Source organism: Lates calcarifer, linkage group LG2 (genome assembly GCF_001640805.2).
Source record: "Lates calcarifer isolate ASB-BC8 linkage group LG2, TLL_Latcal_v3, whole genome shotgun sequence".
Classification (NCBI taxonomy): Eukaryota; Metazoa; Chordata; class Actinopteri; family Centropomidae; genus Lates; species Lates calcarifer.
Window position 1 is genome coordinate 26685849 of NC_066834.1, and position 18887 is coordinate 26704735.

The 18887-nt window shown below is 40.7% G+C and overlaps 2 protein-coding genes across 3 annotated transcripts; both read right to left on the reverse strand.

The window, feature by feature from the left end:
• Positions 1 to 54: 54 nt before the first annotated feature.
• adpgk2 (ADP-dependent glucokinase 2) lies at positions 55 to 8694 on the reverse strand. 2 transcript variants are annotated; one of them, XR_007815046.1, is made up of 8 exons: positions 8421 to 8694; positions 6612 to 6771; positions 4979 to 5169; positions 4670 to 4766; positions 4391 to 4527; positions 3533 to 3669; positions 2182 to 2946; positions 55 to 1842 (listed from the first exon to the last, which is right to left on the reverse strand). XR_007815046.1 is itself a non-coding variant. In XM_018666933.2 (7 exons), the coding sequence occupies exons 1-7, from the start codon at positions 8614 to 8616 to the stop codon at positions 2374 to 2376; spliced, it is 1491 nt and encodes a 496-aa protein (XP_018522449.1). In that variant the 5' UTR covers positions 8617 to 8694; the 3' UTR covers positions 55 to 2373. The 2 variants fall into 2 exon arrangements, 1 of the variants encoding a protein (XP_018522449.1); XM_018666933.2 differs by having other exon boundaries at positions 55 to 2946.
• Positions 8695 to 9741: 1047 nt separating this feature from the next.
• ctsba (cathepsin Ba) lies at positions 9742 to 17015 on the reverse strand. Its single transcript, XM_018666941.2, has 11 exons — positions 16796 to 17015; positions 13323 to 13450; positions 13148 to 13233; positions 12776 to 12890; positions 12554 to 12669; positions 12238 to 12323; positions 12004 to 12150; positions 11629 to 11745; positions 11274 to 11402; positions 10722 to 10804; positions 9742 to 10434 (listed from the first exon to the last, which is right to left on the reverse strand). Exons 2-10 carry the CDS (start codon positions 13443 to 13445, stop codon positions 10731 to 10733), a joined length of 993 nt encoding a protein of 330 aa, XP_018522457.1. The 5' UTR covers positions 13446 to 13450; positions 16796 to 17015; the 3' UTR covers positions 9742 to 10434; positions 10722 to 10730.
• Positions 17016 to 18887: the final 1872 nt, after the last annotated feature.

An 18887-nucleotide genomic window follows, 5' to 3' on the forward strand; every position in this document is an offset into this window, starting at 1 on the left:
TCAGCTTCCAATCACTGTGTGAGACAAGGACATCAGAAAATAAAACACAACCCCTACAGTAATAGAAAAACTCTGTATTAAACATTCCCTTTTCACTAAACACCAAAAGTGGAGACAGAATAAGGCTCAGCATAATCAAACATCATCAAATCAGAGCGGTCTTGATACACAGAGAAAAGATTTAAAGGGATTAATTTACCTTTAGATTCGTCTCTTCTCTTGACCTCATACATGTCGCATTATAACAAGCATAAATGTGTTCCTCGCAGAAAGGGGGCTTTAACAAGCATGTTTTAAGAAACAAAAGAAATGAAATGGTGTATACAAGAAAACAATACTCCACTTCCATGTTGAGGTGTACATGTGAAACAAACCTCAATCTGAATGGGGAAAATAACTGAGGCTGGCTCTGTGATGGAATGTTTGACTTGTACAAAGTGAGAGAAACGATGGATAATTCCAATTTAAGTCCAGTTGCTTCTGTAAATGTGTTTTCAAATAAAAAAAAGTGATCATGAAAAGAGTGCAATTGGGAGTATGATGATGATGGTCATTTAGAGACAGGGCTGTACTTATAGAGTTTATCTCATCAACAATTATTTTAAGAAAAGGAGATTAAGATAGTAGTGGCTAAGAGTCAAAGCTGTGGATCTTTCTTGTAGCTGGACAATGAGGGGAGAGATATCTGGTGCTGATCTTGCTGCGGGTGAGATGAAGAAATTCAGTGTGGTCCACTGTTCCACAATTAGAGGGATTCATGGTAAGTAGCACCATGGCTCCAATTCAAGCTTACAATGTCATGTTGCTACCACCCTTTGTCTTAGAAAAGCCTAAAACTAGAGATGAGATTGTGTTCCGCTGTATTCAGTCATATCATGTGAGAATGTGAGAACTGGCTGCCTATAACTTCCTCCTTACAGCAGTGTTGTACACAACCAGTACACACTGGTTATTTGGTCCTTAAAGAGCCATAAAAAAAACAAGAAGAGAAATGAGGAAGAAATATGACAGATAATAGAAAAGTATGACAAAGAAACATGGGGGAGAGACAACAATAAGGAGGTGGCAAAAAGGGAGGGTGAAACAGGAAGAGCATGGAGGTAGAGAGGCAATTTCTGACATCATTTCCAGCTACCAACAATGGTCTCTTGACATAGTTTTTGCATTATTGCACTGCAACTGACACACAGAGGAATGACAATCCTAAAACAAATCAAACTCACCCAAACCAGTATGCACATTTTTCACATATAATGGGAAGGATCTTTCTTTGCCTCTGAGAATGAGACATAAGAGGGAAGAGGCAGGACAGAGCCTTCTCATTTAAATAGTTCAGATGTGACCGTTTAAAACTGCCAGGTTGTTGATTTTTCAGCTTTAGACCGTCTCTTCTGAAAATTGCATTTGCTGCAAGGCAGGTGAGGTTAAAGGCTTATTAAGTGGTTAGACCTGAAGATTTTGATTGGGTGAAAACACCTAATAAACATGCTGCCAAGAAAGAAAAGATTCAGCTATTTCAGTAATTACACAACTCTGGAGGAGTCTGCTGCATAGTAGAGCCACAGGTTTAAATGACACAAAGAGAATTTATCTTAGAGAAATAGTTCTACAGCCCTGCATTCTTCTGCCCTGCCAACACAGCAAGACCTATTATGCATTCATAGTCTTGAGTGACAATTCAAAAATACCATGCCACAAGCTACCCAGTGTGGTTCTATAAAAACAACCAGGTGTCCAAACCTCATCCCTCTTTATCTCACCCTGACTGAAGGCCAAGTCTTATAAGGCCTTGGAGAAAAAGAGGAGGACAGTTTAGAAAAATCACTAAAGTCAGGTGATGGGCTACAATGACCTGGCAAATATGTTGGATATGAGACATAACAGGGCACTGTCTGCTCAAAGTTTTGGTTCTAAAAATCACATAAAAAGGATACCTGAGGGCTTTGCACTCAGGCAAAGACACTAGAAATACATATTACTATATGTATAAGTCACAACGCAATGCACACACGCACGCAAACACACACACACACACACAGATACCAAACTGAGCATTAACTAAAGAAAGTCTGGTTAATATAGACTCTGTATAATAATACTGAGCCCATATATTTAAAATATATTGGTTTAACCTGATTAATAACCACTGTAGCCCATCACCTGACTCCTATGAGTGATAACAATCAATTTTGCTTATGGTCCACTTGGGCCATAAACTGCAAGTGTGATAGCATTAGCCTTGATACGTTTCATCATTATGTGTGTTTGCCACAACGGCTTTTTGCATCACTCCTAGATCAAGTTCCTAGGGTCACGTTGTTGCCAACATGTAGTTAGCACTACACACACAGACAGAGCATTTAGTGTCCTTGTCTAGATCTGCAGCACAAGGCCAGCAGCTGAGATGTTGTCTCCTCCACCTGCAGTTTGGTAAACCTCAGTGCACACCAGCACGGGTGCCACACAGATCTCATAATCCTCCTCTTCCCAGCAGCTGACGGGCCTGGTCTCCTGCAGAGGGATACGCTGGCTGCCCTCCCGTCTGCTAACGGAGAATGAGTCATCCATGATGAGCCTCGCCTTGCTGGGGTCAATGTCATTAGAGCCACAGACATGACGGTTTGCTGTGAGAGAAGCCTTGGCAGTGGCTGACATAGTGTTCTTCCACTGAGAGCCACGGGTCACAATCATGGCCTGAAAGGCGAGTGTGTGCACATGGAGCCGGGTCAGCGGTTTCCCCTTAGCTTTAGCACTGTTTGTTTCACCTTCTTCACTGGCGTTGTTTGCGTCCTTGTAGTGCTGGTTTAGAATGCGATAGACCTCCCTCATTTGGTCGAGGACAGTAGCTACACGAGGGTTTGGGTCTGACAGCACTGTGATGTTGGAGCCTTTCAGCAGGCTAAGCAGGTTTGGGAGCTCCTGTTCATTCATCCCCAAGGAGTCGGCCTGGGAAAACAGCAACGGGATGAGTGATTAAACTAAGGACTTAAACCTGAACTGTGGAGCTTTAAACAGAAAAATACATACATGAAAGCCATGCTGTCACACTACAGGACACATATTCCTTCGGTGTGATCAACCTGGCATGTGCAGTATATTCTGGGGAAAACTCTTTAGTCAATGATACAATAACAAATTAACACCAGCCTTAGAGTATAGAACATAAGCAAAAATTATGGTGCTTAGTAGGAAAAAAATATTTGGTTTGAAGCTCTTGTTTAAATGGTCATATATGTCTTCTCAATTTTGCTCACTACATCTGAGAAAAAGGGAGAATCCATCATAAACTATGTATTACAGCAAGAAACTAAATAAACATACTCTTGTCAACATGTAAATAAACCACACAAATACAGGAAGTCACAACTGAGTCACAACTGCTTTGTTTAAAAATGTATTCAAAAAATTTAACTAACCAAATCTAGTTTCAAACTTCCAGGTATTGACTGCCATTTATTTTTATAATCACTCTGGTCTCTTTGCATTCTGAGTAGTACTGTATCTGTGCATTAATGTGATGAGTCATACATACATGGGGAATGACAAAATGAAGCAGGTCTTCCATTATACTCTCTTCTACAAAACTGGCCATCTCAAAATGGACACCAATCTGAGGGGATGAGGAGGACAGGAGGTCGGCAAGGCGGGAGAGGAGAGCCTCCCTCTCACCTGGAATGATGAAAGGAATAGGTAAAAGAGAAGAAGGTAAAGAAAGGGGGTGGTTGAGAAGTAAGAAAAGATGGGAGAACGAAGATGAGAAATAAGAGGGGATTAGCAAAGAGACAGAAAAAAGACAACTGTCACATTAAATAAGACAAAGCTGAATTGCAGTCTGGTGCAGAGTGGGAAGATAGCTATGATCTGTGTCTGTGTGATACTGTCAACCTGCTCTTTTCTTTTTTCCATTTCTTTCAAATTGTGTCCTTATAAACAGCAATCACAAATACTTAAAATAAGGCCAAAGTCAAGCCAAATTCACCAGCTGACTATTAGGAGCTACACTAACTGTCTAATTGTAGAACTACATGTCACTATGTACATTACACAGCTGAATAGTGTCAATGCAAAGTGTCAACATAACATGATAATTTTAGCACTTTTTCACCTTAACAATTAGGAGGATAAGTACAGTTATGGACAAAATAAATATTAATATCACCACAGGCCTGCTCTACAGATGAGGGACTGATGCACAACAGGTTAGCCTACTCTGACTCATATCCTCAAATCCTCTCAGCAAACACATGCAAGGTTAACTAAAAAACTATGAATGCTGAGGACTATCCCATTTCGCTTGTGCGACACAAAGCAGCAGACTCTAATATTAGATCTCTAATATTACATTCTCCACATCAGCAGCAGTAAAAGGTTGTCACTGGTTTCCTCTTACCTGACTGGAAGGGGAAGCTATCCATCATTTGCAGACCGCCCACCACCAGCAGATCTGGATTGAAGTCTTCAAGTTTCTCAGCAAACTCCTCCATGGAGGCCAGGTAGGGGTTATGGTCATCACTGTGGATGATATATCTACAGGAAACACACACCATTAAGCCTTTTACTTCATTGTATCGAACATATTGTGCCTCATGGTGAAAAAATATAAACATTCACATCCACACAGTTTACCTTCTAAGATCCCCCCCAACCATCCACCAAATGCTCAATATACCTGTTGGCTCTACGTGAGATATAGTGCCCCCAGCTTGCTCCAGATGGATACTCTAAGATCAGATGGATGTCTGGCTCTTCTACAATGTTTCCTGCCACTACAAAGACAAGGGTATGTGAGGTAGAGGTAATTAAAAGTGGAATGACAGCCGTGAGATTTAGAAAGCAGAGATGAAATTTTATGAAGGGACTAGGAGGCAGGGCAAAAAGAAGGGCAAAGGGGAATTCAGGGATGCAGGAAAATGACTGTGGGAAGTAAATATGAAGAGACTGATGTATCTTAGAGGGTAATAAAGGTCTGTGTATCTACCTGTGATGTGCTGGGACAGGACATCAGTAAAGTCAGGGCTGAAGCTTCCCCCTAGCAACACCTCACATCCCTCGGTTGCCATGCGACCAGCCATTACCGGAGCATTGCCGCCTACTGACCATCTGTTCCCAGGTAAGTCACGGGACGCCTCAACCAGCTCACTGAAGAGGGTGTCATTTAGCATAAAACGCCTGCAAAACAAAGACATTTTTAAAAACTGTGAAACGGTGTTAAAACTGACAGATCAGAACCTGAAAGCTGCAACATTTCCTCCTCTTTTTCTCTTGTGGAAAACAAAAGAATGAAGTGTGCTACTACTGCGACATTTTATCTTATAGTAACAAGACAGACAAAAATTGAAAAGAGATATGACAGTGGCTTGTCAAGATACTTGTATGATGCCTGGCTGTGCTCAGGAGATACAGACTGTGTGTGACACCCCTTGTTGCTACAAGACTCCTTAAAAACCATTTGAAAATTGGCAACTCTCTAATAAAAGCTGAATTATTTCTGACCTCACTTGTTATTCTGAGTGCTAAAAGTGCAGCCATCACATAGGAAATAAAAATAAAAAGAAGCCAGTGTTGTGTTGTGTCCATGAAACCAGTGAACATGCAGCCAATGACAGAATGTTCTAGAAACATCATGTATGCTAAATTAATAGGAACCTGTAGATTGAGGTCATTTCTATCACCTCCCTTTGAAAACATGCAGTTTGGCTAGCTACCTCTTCTGTTGTTTGCACATTTTACTTAGCTGTATGAGTTATCTTATTTTTTTTGGGTTCAGTGCTTTAAAATTATGGTCTCAGACTTAGCCTTCACAAGCTTGTTCATCATCTGGTGGACATCAAGTATTTATAATCCCAGCTCTAAATCCTGAAAAAGACCTGGTTTCTGTGGCTGAAAGAAGAATAATTCTTATTCACTGTCTCACATACAGGCCCTTGCTCCCCCTGTCTGTGGTGATTTTTGTAAGCCTGTTGCCTTTAGGTGTTAGTTCCAGACAGTGAACAAGAGCTTGCAGGCGCCAGAACAGCAGCAGTCACCAGTGACAGAAAAGAGAGGTGAAATGAGTTCAACTGCATAAAAACCTCCCAGTACCAAGAAAGACTGCAACTAACACTGACAAGTGACAAGAACAGTGAAACACACACAAACTAAAACTAATAGAATAAAATAAAACTAAACTTATAGCTTTTACTTGGCCAGTCTACTTTCTGTGTAAAATGGACAGACAAATGAAAGTAGACAGAGTGAGCGGTAACCTTTATTTATATGTATGTAACTTACAAATACTCCTTCACTTTCATGGTAGACTGTGACTGTGTTTGCAAAAGCATGTGAGAGAGAGGAGCACAGTAGCCTGAGGGATGCAACAAGAAAACGGTTTGAAGTTTGCTCTTGGTTGGTCTCAAGCCTCCCAGACTGTTTATCTACTTTACATCCCCCTCTTTCTTAGATCACACAATTTAATACTAACAGGGAAACTAAAGCTAATCAGTCCTAGCACATGTCTCTGAGCACATGCTGTATTGTAGGATCAATTACCTGAACTAGTCCACAAGAAAGTCCACAAAATTATAATGACCAGCTCATATTCTCTCTCACACAGACACACACACACCACTTACTCTGCAGCAGCTCCTGGTGCGAAGAAGTAGGCAAAGCTCTGAGCCAACTGTTCGGCATTTTCGATGTAGTCATGATGCAGCGGCTGGTCTGTGGGAGGCAGGCCGATCTTATTAAGCAAAGATACCCCATCCACTATCAGGTCAACACAACCTCCAAAACCTGTGGATGAAGAAGAGGGGCAGCGAGAGAAACACAGAGAGAAAGACTTTACAATTAAAGCATACACCTAAACATGTTGGGCCAACATGAGGGAGAAGATAAGGAGATGGCCCAGAGGGAAAAGGGGGCAGGGAGAAGATTGTGAATCACACAGGGATGTATTTTAAGATACTCTAGTCCAATTGAACTGTACAAATACAGCAAAGACAATGACAATGTCAGCATGCAGTTTCAGTAAACTGAGCAGAGAAACCCACACGACATGCAGCTGCTGTGCCTGCTGCAGCGACATTTGTCTGCCGTCGTGGCTAGTCATGATCTGACACGTCAGTACAGTCTCAGCTGCTGGATCAAACATCTGTCTCATCTACGCATATCTTTCTGCTGCCAACACAGCTAACCCACCTGAGAGGCAACTGCTGGAGAAGCCAAAAGGCAAAGGGTTGGAGTAGATCTCACATTGGAGTTAGTCATGAATCTGACTTTAACATAACCTCAAGCTGCTTGCTTTTCATTGCTCTTAGCCAGCAATTTAGGGGTATTAGTCTGACAATTTAAAAAAATAAAAGCTAAAAAAAAAGAAGCTATATTAGGTTTGAAGTGTGTCAGCACCAGTGTTCATTTTACTATGCTTTTTGTTGAATGTCAACAGGACAGTACTTGGCATTGTGTTGTGGTGGTTAACTCCAATTCACCATCAGACACACCTAAGAGCTATACAAAAGAATTTAAGTTGAAATATCAGTTCTGTTATATGACAAAGCTGACATGTGATGCTACCATGTCTGATTCTGCATGGCTGAGTCTGTTGTTGACCTGGGTAAAGGTTGCACAGACATGGTGTTCAATTCTGCTGTGTGTTTGTATCAAGGTTCAAGATTTTTGGATAAGATCATGACAGAGAAAATACAGGTTGATCACATTAACGCTGTTACCAGCAGAAGAAACTGCCAGTCATTGTGTGTGTGTGTGTGTTTATTTAAAGGTGTGGGTACCAGACCATAGAGCTGTGGCCATGCTGTCAACAAATGAAAGCCATACCCAGGGTCTGAAACCAGCGTGTTACGTCTCTGACTACAACAACTACCTCGAAATTTACCATCGGCTTTCACTATTAAACTGTGCACTAGCTGACACTTGACATGTCATTTCCAAGCACTTTACTTGTCCCTCATCAGTTCTGATGACTGTGCAGATCATTCATGGTCACACCTCTATAACCTCCACTGTTTTGGGTGTGCTGCATTAGTTTAAATCTCCTTGCTCATTCTTGGTCAGTCATTTACAGACAAAAGTGTTGCTGATATTTTGAGCACGAATTACGCTAGCCAAGATTAAAGCTATTGTCAGTTCACATGAAATAAAGTTTATCCCTAGACTTTTTAAAATAACTTTGAATAGCTTACTCAAGTTAAGTGGTTTAATGTTACAACATTACCATTTAGTTACTATCAAGTTACAACAACAATAGTAAACATATAAATTACTGTTTTTTGTGAGTTGGAGCAATGACTGAAGTTAACAGCGTACTAACTTCAACAGTAGCTATTTAGCATGTTTTTCATTTGGGGACTAATGGATTTAAAATCCCAGATGAGCCCCTGATATCAGAAAAGGCTAGCTAATGTTAGCTAGCTCCCACCACTCACCAACAGCCACTCTCGGTCTGGCGACGTTGTTCATGCCGACTTTCCGTTCAGCCCGGAGCAGAGAGGACAGGACCGTGTCCAGCCGGTCGTCCAGCACTTCATTCTGGGGTGACCGGAACCAAACGGCTAAAAGAACCACAAACAGGGACACAACAGGCCCATATTTCATCCACGAAACCCTGCCTCCCCCCTCCATCGCTCGCTTGCTGAATGGCTTCGGCGGCTCACACTGGGTATAATGAACGACTTTCCACCAGCTCCACAACCGACCGTTGGAGTGTCTCTTTGTTTTGTGAACCGTAATGCACCGGGTATAACGAAGTTGGGCGGAGACTAACAGGAATTCCCGATTTCAGCGACTCATTCAAAAAGACACCCACTGTGTCTCTGTTAACAACCACTGTCTCTGTCTTTTCGCAAAGGTGGCTTCTTAAATCTGTTTTCGTTTTCCTCGAAGCACCGCTTTCGAGGTTGATCAGTGGGCAGACGCCGGTGTCCGAAACGAGCAAAATTTCGTCATTCTACTACGAGGGGGGAGTGTTTGTTTGTGCTGACAACAAGGCGGAAGTGTCAAAGCCCGGGACACTTTCCAAAATTTTTAACCTGTCAAAGTGTTTCCCACCATCAATACAATTTAACCAGAAAGTAGAAACAATGTAAGTACTGCACTTCAACTTATTCGAGTATTTCCGTCAGCTGCTACTTCAAACTTCCAGTCCAATAAATTTGGAGGCAAATGAAAGTTTATTAAATAGTAACTTTGCAGATTCAGATTAACAATACAAAATAGAATCAAAATCAACTAATTATGATCTATTATCATAGGTTAAGGTAATACTTTATTGATCCCCAGGAAAAATTCATGCAACCTGGCAGTACATAAAGTAATTTAAAAAAACAAGCCCCAGCTTCACTATGATGCACACATCACTGCCTCAATAATTATAATCCTCAGATATAATACACATTACTCTGAAATAGGCCAGTATACATAGTGACTACAATAACTTTGGTACTTTAAATATATTTTGATGCCAATGCCTTTGTAATTTACCTTTACAATTATTCATTTAGCATAAATCCAAGTCTTTTTTGTCCAGTGTTGATTAAAGGTTTGGATGTAGCAGAAATCAACAATGTTTATCAGCTACCATCAAAATAGTTTTGACCCATATCTACTAATTCATTCATGTCACATCTTGACCCACATTGTCTTTCTGAATCAGTCCCATCAGGTGTGGTAGCTTCATATTAATCAGATGCAACAAACTGATTTAAAATGGCAGCATGCATGTGCATGTTCAAGAGTAATGACACCATATTGGGAACCAAAGAATATTTTATTTAATTCATAACAGTAATGTGCCAATATTTTTGATCAATACAGTCAGACAATTAAGACATCCCATCTCATTTCAACCATATTAAAAAAAAAAAAAAGTTTCATTTTTCGTCTGACAAAGTTTTAAAGCACAAACAGGCATCAGTTACAAAGGGTACATCCAGACATTATGGAGTGGCGGTGGCACAGAGAAATAAAAATGTCACTATAAATGCTGTAATTATTAAAAATTAGACACATTCAAACAAATTGCCCTCCTTAAGCAGTCTTGTTCATTTGTTTAAGTCATGGGCTGAATTACACTAAAAGGCCAACACTTTTCACCAGTGAATAAAAAAGTGACAGCAGGGGCACGTGGGTCTTCACATTTTCTTCCTGTGCAGCTTTTTGATTGATCTTGCTTAATGAAGTGAAGGAACAAGACCTTACGATGGCCTTTTCACAAAAAAATACCTTCAGTTCAACAATGGTGATTTGTGCTCAGGAACATAATAGCAGTAATACCCCATCTGTTAATGCACCCACATAAAATGAAGGTTGCTCTTCAGTCTACTGTAGAAAGAAAACCACATGCCCTGTGTGCAAGATAATCAGTGGTCTTCAAATGTAACTACTATAAGCAGGAGTGTGTCGCCCCCTAGTGGCTATGTTCTGGCCACTGCAGCTCAAAACCTGTAAGACAGAGTCAGTAAGGCACAGATGTGAGGCCACATTCAAACCATTTAACATTAGTTGAGGATTTCATAAGGACAATATCCTGTCAGACTTCAAATTGGGGTTGGAAAGGGGTCAGCAGTTAATTTAGACCAGTGAGGCTTGTGCACAAATACAAATCCATGCATTCCAGTCTGGTTTATGAGATTAGATTGGGGAGGTTGCAACATAATGACTTATTGTACTTCAGAAGCACACAGTAAACACAAGCTTGTTTGAGACCATTATGTGTTTTGTTGTCTTACCTTAGGCTTTTATTTGGGAATGCCTGCCACAATCTCAGACTCAATACCACAGTGATCTGACCCACGCAGGATTTTGAAGTATCCTGAAGACAATAGCACAGTTTACACATTAGCTCAGTTTTAGCTAATGAAACACTGAATAGTGTGAGAACAGAATGACATGTCTATTCAGAACAGCTACTAGGTATAAACATAGTGCAGTCTTAAACAGCAAAGCATAATAGAACTGTTTATTTAGTAATACCACAAAAACAGCTAAAATATATTATCAAGGGTAAAAAGAACTCACATTGAAAAATATTTGCACTTAAATTATTTATCAATGTAGGAACCTAAGTGTATTATCTTAATGTTGTTGTGGGGCGGCACAGTCTGGGTTTCAACCCCAGTTTGTCCAGGGCTTTTCTGTTTGGAGTTTAATGTTCTCCCTGTGCTTGCATGGGTTTTCTCCAGGTTTAATTACAAAGACTAACAATCATTGTGTACGTGTCAGTAAAAAACAAACAAACCAACCAAAAAAGTAAGAAAAAAGTCAGCCATGTCTCTGCTCACCGTTATCACCCCAGTCAGTATTCCAGGAGTTGGCACAGAGCCAGTAGGGAACACCATCCTCCTCTCCCCAGCCCAGGACCTTGATGGCATGTCCACCCACAGCAGATCCATACACATGCTGATACACACCTGGAGTTAAGGGGGGGGGGGGCACAAGGAACACAATGCAGGTAAAGGTCAGCAAGAGTCTGAGTTCAAGTGGAAGAGAGCTTGTCAGAAACAACATTTTACACAGTCACTGAGCAAACTCTGTAATCAGTGTTTACCCTATGCTTTACAGGTTGTGACTGTACAAGTATTCACCATTACGTATGTTTATACTGTATTTGTCTGACAATAGTGCAAGTGTTCTTACCGGACTTGTACAGTACAAAGTCTTCATAGACGATGAAGGCTCCCTCCACTGGGCCATTCTTATAAATCTCATACTGAATCTGCTCCTCATTTGCCTCCACGCTGTAAGAAGTCTTACCTGCAACACACTTAGAGTTAGAATCCTGTGCTGCGTGTGCTGCATGTGTTCACCATCATTTAAGTTAGGCTCATGCTACAAAACAAGCAGTTTCTCTTTACCAGATATCTAATAAATTCTATGCATGTGCAAGCGAGTCACTATAAATGTTTGTCAGTTATAGTGATAGATGGATAACACAGAGTACTACTCCAACCAAATATATTATATTATAATATACCCTTATTTATGGCAATCAAAACCCTCTGTCTTTCCTACCATAATGTTTGTCCTCGCTGTAGCTGGGTGAGTATCCAGATTCACACTGTTGGATGCACTGGGGTGTGTCTCCACCCTCTCCAGTGCAGGGAGGTCTGCTACCATTCACATGGTGCTCACAGGGTTCGATGGTGTAGGGCCGGCAACCTATTAACACAAAGGTGGAGGCATAATTGTAGACTCCACACATTCATGTGTGTACCACTGTGGAGATTTCAAAGATACAAAACTCACCAATGTGGGAGTTGTAGAGACCTCCAGTGACCAGACCTTCTTTTGTCCAGAAGTCCCAGGCAGCTGAGGGGTAGCCACCATTACATCTAAAAAAGAGAGGAAAACCATAGAAAAGGTGCCTTTACTGAGCACTCCCACCTCTATCTCCAAATGCTAAAACTGACCATTAGCAGTGCTCTATTATTCATTAGCAATGCATGCTTCCCTCACATTAAAAACAAACAGTTTTCCAAGCTCTGGATTATGGTCCTCATACAGTAGGCCATATTTGAACTCTACAAAGCAGTGAGACACCTCACACATCCCTGTTCCTTACCCCATGCCACAGCTGTCACAGCAGGTCAGCAGATCCTGGGAGGAGATCTCCACATTGACCTTGCCACCACTGTGAATACACACACGGTCAGAGATGGCCTCAGCAGCACCAAATGCCTGTGGGCAGAAGAACCAACAAAGGTCACAAACCATCAAATACAAACCATTAAAACAGGGAAACAGACCAAATGTGGTTAAATGAGACCACCCCACCCCGCCTCACCCAGCAGGATCCACAGGAGCCCTGGTCTCTGATCTCCTTCAGAGTGGGACAGTTGGGCCACTGCTCTCTGGAGTCAAAGCTTTTAGGCAGCTTCAGGTCTCCAGCATACTGAACCCTGCACAGGAAAACAGTATTGTAGAGTCAAATATTACTGTCTGCTACCACTGTGTAACACACAACTACAATGCAAGCAGATTTGGCACAGTCTTGCTCAGGGACACTGAAAATACTGCTTTCCTACGTACAGACAAATGTAAACAGTGCATGTATGAGAGGCAGCAAACATTCACCCTCACTGACACATGAGTGTAATGGCATATTAAACTGAAGTCTGTCTCATGTTTTGACAGATAATGTAGATGTGAGACTCACATGATTGGCAGTTTAGGTCCCTTCAGCATCGTACCACACAGGCTCCGGATGTAACTGTAGTCAACATTGTGGAAGTTATGACCAGCCTGAAGGAGAGAACAGAACAGAACTGCTTATACCCACTGAGAGAAGTCAGAGGTAAGAGGGAAAAAAAACAAAACAAAAACAAACTCACCTTCCATGTAGTGTTAATCTTATTGATGTAGTTGACCATCTCACTGGACAGTGGTTTGAGGTGGGGTCTGGCCAGGCTCACCGACAGGCTGGCAGCCAGTAGCAGGAGGGCTGCACGCCACATTTTTCCTGAAGGACACAAAATCAAGACGACATGAGTAAATCGTTAATTTACATTACATCAGTTATGCAACTGATTCTGATTCAAAATCACAAAACCCATTTCAATTCAGGCAAAATGAGTCATTTCTTTTCCTAAACTTTCAGGCATTAGGGCTGAAGGATTTGTAGTGTCTCCAAAAGGAAACTAGTGAACAAAATGTGCAACATTTAACCCAAAAGACTGTAAATACCAACACTATGGTGGAAATCTGGGGCAGTGTGTGAAAATTACGAAGATTTAACTCAACTGTAAAGAATTTTTGTAGCCAGTAAAAGCATAAGGAAATGTAATGTTATGCTTGAACACAAGTTATTCCCCACTTACATGCATTCCTGAAACTAGACGATAAAAACAACTCTCACAGTTGACCAGACAGAGTCACTGTGGTTGCAGCTACAAGTGGAACATGCATAACCACTATACACCCACAGAGCAGTCATGCTAATCAGTCTTTTCCAGTGGTTAAACAGATTGCATCACACATGTACAATAAGCAGTCCACTGATTGTAACTGACTTACTACATTAAATCTACATGAAAACACAAGCAATGAACTTCAGACTCACAATATGCAGTGCATTTACTTTTGTATGTTGTCTATTTTTCACTTAACTGTAATTAAACTGGGTTTCAGTTTCCACTGAAAGGGCAAAAAGGGAAATGACATAATTCTGCAGAAAAATGTCGCATAGTAAAGACCACATTATTATAGATAAGATGCACTGATTAGAGATGAGATTAATTCCATTAGACATTGTATTGTAACCTATTCAACTAAAGGATGGGTGTGCTCAGGAAAAACAGGATGCTCCAAGTCCAGCAAAAATCAATACCAATGCAGACAGTGTGCACCTTTATAAACACAATGTGCAGCTTCAAATCTTAACAACCCTGATAAGGAGAGCAGATGATGTTGGCCAATCTTAAGGCCTGAACAGCAAGAATGGAGAACAAAAGCCTTGTGTTAGACGCAGAGACAAATGTTGACTTTCTAAATCATGGAGTGATTCTGTTTTTATTTGACCAAATTGTGTTTGGCAATTAGCCAAAATCAGATTACAACCAACACTAAATTTGAATCCAAACACAATTTTACATGGACTCAACAGACTTATAGACCCTCTGTGCTCATTTTGGCACACTGCCACAGAGACTGTCTTGAGAACAAGAGCCAGTTTTGTCAGGCGCCTGTAAAATCAGTACACCTGTTTGGGCATGTCCTGTTTCTACTCTGAAAAAGGAGAAGAGGCTCCAAAGAAAACACCTGACGTCTGTCAGAGAGACAGAGCAAAAAAGATCTGAAACTGGTTTGACATCACATGACTGAGCAAAGTGAAATATCATAAGCAAAAAGTACACAGAGGGAAGTAAGAATAGAAAATTTCACTTTACAGAAAGACATATGACCTCTGAAGTCACACTTGCCTCACCATCATTTCTAAATTTCAAAATCTCTGTGGCTATAAATCATCTGCATACTGCAACTGTATGCAAAATATGGAAAGCCTGAAAAAAATCTAATTACAGTGGACAAACCTGCACTAACACATTACATTTGGGCTACAATAGTAACAAGACCAACAAGACCAAGTATGAAAGACACCAAGGTTTCCTTTGTTCGGTTTAGAGAAGTGGTTCAACCCCAAAAAAAAGTCTTGTAGCGGAAACAATGATTTCAACGCGATTGGGAGAACTGAACCTGAACCTTCCTCAAGGAAACTAGTCTCATGTCAATTACTTTCAACACAGCTATCACATCAAGACCACACCCTCATGCAGGCTACATTAACTTGCTGAGTCACAGTCGAGGGCTGTGAGGCCTTCATCTGGCAATACCCTTGCACCTCCAAAATCTGACACTATTTGAAACAACAACATCCCCGCTCTCAGACTGATGACGATTTATTTCTGATTTAGTCAACAGGTTTTTGAAGAGCTCCAAAAAGGCCAAGGGACTGTGGAGTTTGTTTCTGTGTGGGAGGTTTCTGATCAAGTCAGACATGGATGAGTCAGCACCAAAACCACAAACAGAAGACCTTCCCCCTCACGGACTCCTGCATACGTACAAACACTGATCTTCACATGGTTTCCATGGTTCCCAAGGCATTAACTTCAGGAGGAGACTTTTGTTTCTTCAAACACTGTGCTCAGCTTTTTTTTTTTTTTTTAATCTTTTGTATATTCTGATTTCTCTTCTTTTATTAAACATCTGCTAAGACACTGTGCAAGTCTGAATCTCTCATCTGTATATGCTCACATATGAAAAGTAGTTGCCTTACATATCAACAAGTCGGCAGTCTGCTAAGTGTGAAAGAGCAGACTGTAAATCTGGCTGGTTTGTCTGCTCCTCATACAAACAAATTAAGGTTTGTTCTCGGCCTAGTGAGAAATAAAACTTATTTCCTCCTGCCTTGTCAAAGTGCTGAGGGCCTGCTGACAGAAAAGGGGAACAAGGCCTGATTTACTCAATCATTAAAAAAGGCCAAGATCTGCTTTTCATGCAGTTGCAAATATGAAAACCTGCACTTTTTCGCCCCCCCACACACACACTTTGTTTTGCACTGATAGGAACAGAACTTGACAACAGTGTGGATTGAAAACTGTGTGGTTGTAGTTGGGTGCACTATGTGGTTAGTTTATTTAAACACTAACCACTTTCAGTTCGTTCATGTTTACTTCCCTTCTGCTTTGACCCTCTGCTGTATCCCAGACATGTTTCCAAGTCAGTAAAACAACCCCTCGACCCCTCTTTCCTTTGTCTTGTTAAAGCAGAGGACAGCAGGGCCTCCAACTCCCATAAAAAAAAATCTACTTTCACTTTCCATTTCTCTGCTTTAGAGTACTTTACTGTTACAGTATTATATTTCGTATAATTTTTTACTTTAAATATTAAGTTCCCCCCACCACCCCCCTTGATTCAGATTGCATAGTATGTCATAATTAGTAATCAATGACATACACGTGTGTTAAAACAAATTAGCTCCACCTGCTTCAATCGCCTTTGACCATGAAGCTAAAATGGGTCAGGCGGTCACAAAGAAAAAAAAAAACAACCACCACCATTTGACTTATGAAAACAAATAACTGCTACAGTGAAGACTTGTCACTTAACCTGCTCTCTATTATCGGTTTATAAACCAAAATATTAACTTGACACACTGTTGAATGTGTAGTCTCTGCTGGTTTATGTAAAATGTACAGATTTAGCTAAGTGCTAACTCACCGTGTAAACAACATGTAACTAACATCTGATAACAAACTGAGGCCGCTTTAATGTCGAGGAACAAACCAACAACAGTAAAACCACTTACCTGTAGTTTGCTTGTCAGCCGTTGGTGAGAAACTGATTAGGCCCTGTCTGTCCGTCTGACTAACTGTAGGTCACTGAAAAAACAGTGTGAATATGAGACGGTCCTCAGTCATTTATGAGCCCTGAAACCACGTGAGACAGTCACATGAATGCAGCTCATGTGATCGTTAACGTCTCCAAGCCACCACCACCACCACCACCCTTCCGTCTTTGACTCCGGCGTGTGGGTGTCCTGATTGATGAGAGAGCATGGGTCTGAGTCTGGGTATAATCGTCGAAAACACACTTTAACGACGAGACAGTTAAGTGTAGCGGGACACAGTGAATCTGCACTGCTTCAGTCTGACCACTAGGTGGTGCTGAAGCTCACCAGTTCTCACTACAGTCACCACTTAACCCACATTATATTTTGTGTAATTAATTTCTCTGTTTTAGTGTTTTATTCAAATTACTGTCAACATTCTTGAAATGTATTTTTGAATTATTATTATTTGTGAATTAGACCTCTGAACTGGTGTGTTGTCCCTACTTAACATTAAAGGATCTGCATTTGGAGCAGAAACCGTCAAGATGTCTCCAGTTTTCACTATCCTGTGAGAAATGATAACAACACACACCTCAAACAGAGGTTCCAGTTTATGATCTTGGACCCCTCGAGCCCCTAGGCCTAAACCTGGTTGGCTCATTCTGTAATCCATCCAGGACAACAGTGATCCAAAATCCCAAAATCTGACAATCTGATCCTGCACATCTGTTGCACTTTGCCGTTTACTTAAGGTCACTGATTCCTTTAGCTTAGCTGGAAAATAACAGCATTATACTGTAGTGATGAATAATTTGTTATTGTCTAAAGTGCTTCATGTTTGTCTCTCAAACACCTCAACACAACTCAAACTTAAAGCTCATTTGCTCATATCTGATTAAGACTTGCTAAAATATGATTCTAATTATATATTTTTTTTACTCATTAAAAATCAAGATAATACATTTCCTGTCTTCTGACACAGAGTTGAACAGACAAGAGATTAGTTAACCCCAGAACAGGAAAACATACAGTATACCCTGACAGTCTGATGTAATTAGATAGACGTTGATTTAGCTTTTCTCTTAGGATTCTTTAAAAGAGATCAATGTTTCCTTGTTTTACGTTAACAGGTTACAACTCACAATCTTTTGAGGCGTGAAATACTGTCAGTGACATGTGGCATAATGCTGATGACCTTTGATTAATAATGCATGCGCAGCAGCATGTGTAAATGAGGATATTTGACCAATTTTAGTTAATCTGTGACTTCCATTTCTTCTTTCATTCCTTTGAGCAGCATCTTGTGATCATGAGCTGATGGTGACAAGTGTTTTTGGCTGCCCTATTGTATCGTGCTGTGGATCACTGACCACAGGGAACATGCTGATTGTTGGACTGCTTTCTCTTCCTTTTACAGTCTGTCATCTGACTTTGAAAATGATGAGATGGGAAAATACTGTAAGTTCAGCCTTAGTCACTATTTTACAAAACAAATTGCATAAGAACAGATCCTCATTTTAAAGAAGAGTGCAAGTGACCAAAACCACTTTCTTATCTAACCAGACAGACTGACTAAGATCACAATCTTCTTTTAATAGATTGAATTATCATTTAAATACACATCCTACAGTAGCAGCAGTCTGGAGTTGAGTTGGAGTGAAATGAATGGTTGACCATACACCTTCAAAACAAAAGGACAAGTATGTATTTCTTTCTTTTTTTTTTTTTAACAACAATAATGCAAGGCTGGATTAAAACACCCCCAGGTTCACTGTCACAAATGGTTTGAAGGAAATATCCCTATTTCACACTACTTTGTTTACATGTAAAAGTTACAGCCCTTTATTGTTTTAGCTTCATGATTAACAGTGTTTTTTCTTTCTTCTCCTAGTCATTATGAGTGTGTTTATCAACCTACTGCACAACATCAGCTTACATGACTAGGCCCTTAAACTGATTTCTGCTTGAAAGCATGCCCTGTGTCAAAATAAAAGTTCAAGGCCTTTAATATTTCAGCTAATGATGTTCCTGGCAATTTAATCCCCACCTGTCATAATGCAAACAACAC